The sequence below is a fragment of the Ascidiella aspersa genome, chromosome 3 (assembly GCF_963924565.1).
Source record: "Ascidiella aspersa chromosome 3, kaAscAspe10.2, whole genome shotgun sequence".
Lineage (NCBI taxonomy): Eukaryota > Metazoa > Chordata > Ascidiacea > Phlebobranchia > Ascidiidae > Ascidiella > Ascidiella aspersa.
The window spans coordinates 6281300-6285630 of record NC_139449.1 but is presented as its reverse complement, the minus strand read 5'-3'; the positions used below and the strand labels follow the sequence as shown (position 1 = coordinate 6285630).

Sequence of the window (4331 nt, the reverse complement as noted above, 5' to 3'; positions counted from 1 at the left end):
ATGAAACAAGTACTCCTGTTTTAGTTTCGTCAATCAATCTTCTCCAAGCCACTGTCTTCATATCATATAAATAACTCCCATTGATGCTATAAAGAACTCTCATTGTTGCTACTTGTAATAACGAGCTATTTTAGACCTACCGCCTGTATGGTTCTAAAACTTGTTGTTTAAATTAATTTCGTCATAGACACAGTAAATACTTTCGTACTTTTTATAAGCTAAACTCTTTGCAAATTAAACACTTTAGCTTATTGCAGCAACGAAGTCCTTTGACAAACGAGTATAGTAGTCCTCGCCTCACAAGCGCATTGGCCTTTTGCCTAAAGCCAAGATTAAATTAACCGATATACTTAATTGTGTTTTACCTTGCAAAAATGTATAAAGGGCAAATGAAGTTTAATTAATACGAGTAGGCCTACATATTTACAGCAAACAGTATATAGTTTTTCACTTTTAATTGTTGTCAGGCATGTCTGCACCGAATGAATACATCACTTCACTTGACAACTTGATTCCGAAGTGCACACTGCCGCAAAGTTGCACCAAAACTTGCCTTCTCAACTTCGAGAAAGATGCTGACGGCAACTGTTTGTGCGAATGCGCAACCTCTCGCGTCATTTTCGGCGACATCATTGTCAATGGTAAGTAAAGCTTGTGAGAACATGAGTACTTCCATAACCGTAAATACAGTCCAAATTGTTTTAAAAAGTAACACTTTTCGAAATGTTTTGCGTTTCGAGTTCGTTTGGGTTTTCCAACGTAAATAAGACAAACAGAGGCTCTGTAATATGTTTGGGAAGTTCGAAGTCGGATGTTGGGTGCTTTTTTTGACTACAAGCCAAGTACTAAAAGCTGGAAAATTTGTGAGATCCGCACTAATAACAAGCCTAAAAATTATTGGGCCGATAAGCCGAGGGAACGTGATAAGCCGAGGGAACGTGACTTTTTACAAAACTGTACAAATTTATAGAGGCCACGTACCAAATTCAAGAGAAGATATTCGCCGAAGCAGAACAACCAGTCGAAAAAAGTCGGAAGGTTCGCGCTGCTCTGCGAAATCCATGGGGTGAATGGCCAAACAACAGAAGCCACGTCAACATTCCTTACCACCTAGATCCCGAACTAAGTGAGTTTTCATCCCAAAGTGAGTTTTTTCAACATGCCTCAAACAGTCAGTGATCCTAGCATTGGTTCATGTTTTGTTAAATTGTTGCTTTGCTGTGTACAGTTTTGTGTCAAACTGGCGGTAAGTGTCACAATACAGCTTGATGCAATCTTGCAGGAAATAACATTCATTGCAGAAAATAAAACAATAGCTTGTAAAACCGTACGGTCTCAAGGATTGTGCTCCTTATATTTAATATTAAAAAAAACATGCTTTAAAGAAACAATGTAATGGGTAAACCCGGATCCAACATGCTCAATGTATAAAATAAGAAGGCGTATACTCCTTTGTGTTATTTTTTTTTAATTTACCTACTGTGCTATTTTTAATTTCAAATCAAGTTAGTTTTATATGAACGATTTTTAAACTTATTAATTTACCTAAGAAAACTACATAACTGAAGTAGGCTAAACATTGTTCCATAAAGCACATAACCTTTGGGACTACAAAACAATCCCATATAAATAACGTAACGAGAATTGACTCAACTTTTCTTTCCTACGGAATTAATTGTAACCTACAGAATTAATTGTATGCAATCAGGTTCAACTGTGCAACAGGCTTTGGCGCTAGCGATTGAAATCTACAAAAACAAGACATGCGTAAGATTCACTCCAATGACGGATAATCAATCTGAATACTTGAGCATAAAACTGAGCGCTAACAGTCTATTCAATTGCTCGGCAGGCGTCGGATATGTTGAGGCAGGACAGCAGGTAATCAAAATAATAAACTTTTCGTCAAAACTCTCTGAAACGAGTTAGGCTGGCAACAGGACATAACCAAGTTTATGCTCTGTAAAATTGTTCCACATATGAAGTTTAAAAATCATTGGTGTGTTAATTTTTAAAATCAGATATCACTAAATTTAGTATGATTAGGTATGACTTATGCTAAGCTTATGGGCACTTTTGCCGACAACATGCAGCAAACCATATCAATACGGCTTCATAAGTCTATTGGCCGAAATCTAACAGATGGGAGTTAATTCAAACTGCTTGGTGTGTAAGTTGTGAAAGCAGTTCTCCCAAACTCAAAATGCCTGAGGTGGAAATGAACATATTAATAACAGGTTTTGAACACTCACAAGAAGAATCATTTATGTATTAACTCGCTATACTGTACGAACCAACAGGCACCTTTTATTTATAGATTAGCAAAAGGTGCAGAACCAGTCAGAGACCAAAAGGGTCTTTTATTTATTCTAACATAAAGTGCTGACCACCAAGACCGTGCTTCCAAAGGCTTTATATCCATGAATTGCTATTCACCATTGGGCAGTTTGCAAAACGAAGTCAACGTAAAAATGATATAATTCTAAAATATGATGTCTGAGTTTAACCGTAAGTTAAAGGCTCCGAATCGAACTCATAAGGTTTAGCAATTTGGCGGCTAATACTGACTATGCACCTTCTCAAAACCCAAACATAATATGAACCTAAGACCTACACAGAACCTTCTAACAACTTGGCACTTCTAACATATGACTCAAAACAAACTGCCTTCCCCTTATTTCCCACCTCCCAAGGTTGTTTAACATCGTCAAGCGTTTTATGTTTTTCTTCGATATTTTATATCACATTCAGATGACAACATTTTGTACCTTTCTCAGATGTTTCTCGGCCAGAAGTGTGGCGAAGACGTTGGGATCGTTTTGCACGAGCTCATGCACATTCTGGGATTTTACCACGAGCAGCAGCGACCAGACCGCGATCGTTTTGTGCGAATTAACTGGAAGAACATTCCACAAGGTAATACAGCAGATTAATTAGGATATGTCGATAAAAAAGTCAGATTTTGTGCCGTACCGGTAGTTTAACAGTAGTACATTTAACAAAGTGCCATCAAACTTTGGTAAATCCCTTGGCCGGAATATGTTTGGGCAATGACTGAAAACTGATATAACTCGAATCACGTATTCTTAACGCAAGCAATGTTTTACAACGTGTTTTTTTCATAGTCTTTACCTACAAATAGAACTTAGCTGATGGCAATGCTAAGCGCAAAAAAACAGGTGTCAAAATAAATCAAATCTCTTTATTGCATGAATAGTTTTCTTTGTATGTGCGGAATAATATAAACAACAGTTTTATGACTAAAAACATATTTTAAAAAATGTCTTATTTTTGACAGATTTACTTTGTTTGCCTATTCTTTTGATATTTTGTACAGTTTTAAGTCGCCTTTTCGGCAGCAAAATCATTATTGGGCTGCACTAACTTGAGTCACAAACCTATATTATATTTTTATGAGTGCGAATATTTCTTATTGTAGACATGTGGGATCAGTTTAAAATGATTGATCGGTCACTGTGGCAAAGCGGTTCGCGGTATGATCTGCATTCTGTGATGCAATACAGCAGCTGGGCGTTCCAAATCGACACAAACATTCCAACTATGTTCGAGAGATGGTTCGTGCAGTAGTGAAAACCACCGACGTAAATAATACGTTATAATGCCGTGCACATGTATTTGAAAATATTGATCATTACGGCTGCCGTGCAAGGCAACTGTTTGGCAACCAAACAAAATAATTATAAGCACGATATTGTGCAGCTTTATTTGGGTAAATATGCCATTTAACACTTCACTTTTAGAATCAGAAAAACAACCGAATAGTCTGTAAGTGATGGTCAGCAACAGCGAAATTAGTGCACATTTTTGACTTAGAATAACAGCTGATTTACTAAACAAAATTAAAAAAAAATTTGAAGTTACCGGATTTCATATTGCAACCGGTCGTCGCAACTAAACACAATCGTTACTAATTTTTCCGGGTTATATTTTTTTCCCTTTTGTATAAACCTTCACTTTGTACAAAATATTAAAACTGTTATACAAATCGTTTCTTTAATCGTGATTTTTTCACAAAGGCACGGATTTGTAATTCCAATTCATGAGCAGGATTTATCTGAAGAGGATGTACGACAGATTCAATCGAAGTACTGCCCAGGTATTTCTTGAGTTAGGCTAAACAAAATTGAGACTGAATTGAGAAACACCCATACAAAACAAATTTGTGTACAAATTGTGTCCCTCTTTCTAAATAGTACTGACAAAAAACATTGATTTCGTTTGCTACCCTAAAGATCCCCGTGTATATTAAATCGAGTATAACTTTGTTGACTTGTATAATATAATAATTAAACATGACTTAAATGTCCGAA

At 36.4% G+C, this 4331-nt stretch overlaps 1 protein-coding gene across 1 annotated transcript; it reads left to right on the top strand.

Moving 5' to 3' along the window:
- Nucleotides 1-469: 469 nt before the first annotated feature.
- On the top strand, nt 470-4128 carry LOC146158935 (hatching enzyme 1.2-like). The gene is made up of 6 exons (XM_083384794.1): nt 470-641; nt 971-1144; nt 1709-1881; nt 2778-2916; nt 3440-3575; nt 4038-4128. Exons 1-6 carry the CDS (start codon nt 470-472, stop codon nt 4126-4128), a joined length of 885 nt encoding a protein of 294 aa, XP_083240920.1.
- Nucleotides 4129-4331: the final 203 nt, after the last annotated feature.

Coding starts and splice junctions, on each gene's coding strand:
- LOC146158935 (XM_083384794.1), top strand. CDS start 470: ATGTCTGCACCGAATGAATACATCACTTCACTTGACAACTTGATTCCG. Junction 1,882..2,777: donor ATGTTGAGGCAGGACAGCAG/GTAATCAAAATA, acceptor TACCTTTCTCAG/ATGTTTCTCGGCCAGAAGTG. Junction 2,917..3,439: donor CTGGAAGAACATTCCACAAG/GTAATACAGCAG, acceptor TTCTTATTGTAG/ACATGTGGGATCAGTTTAAA.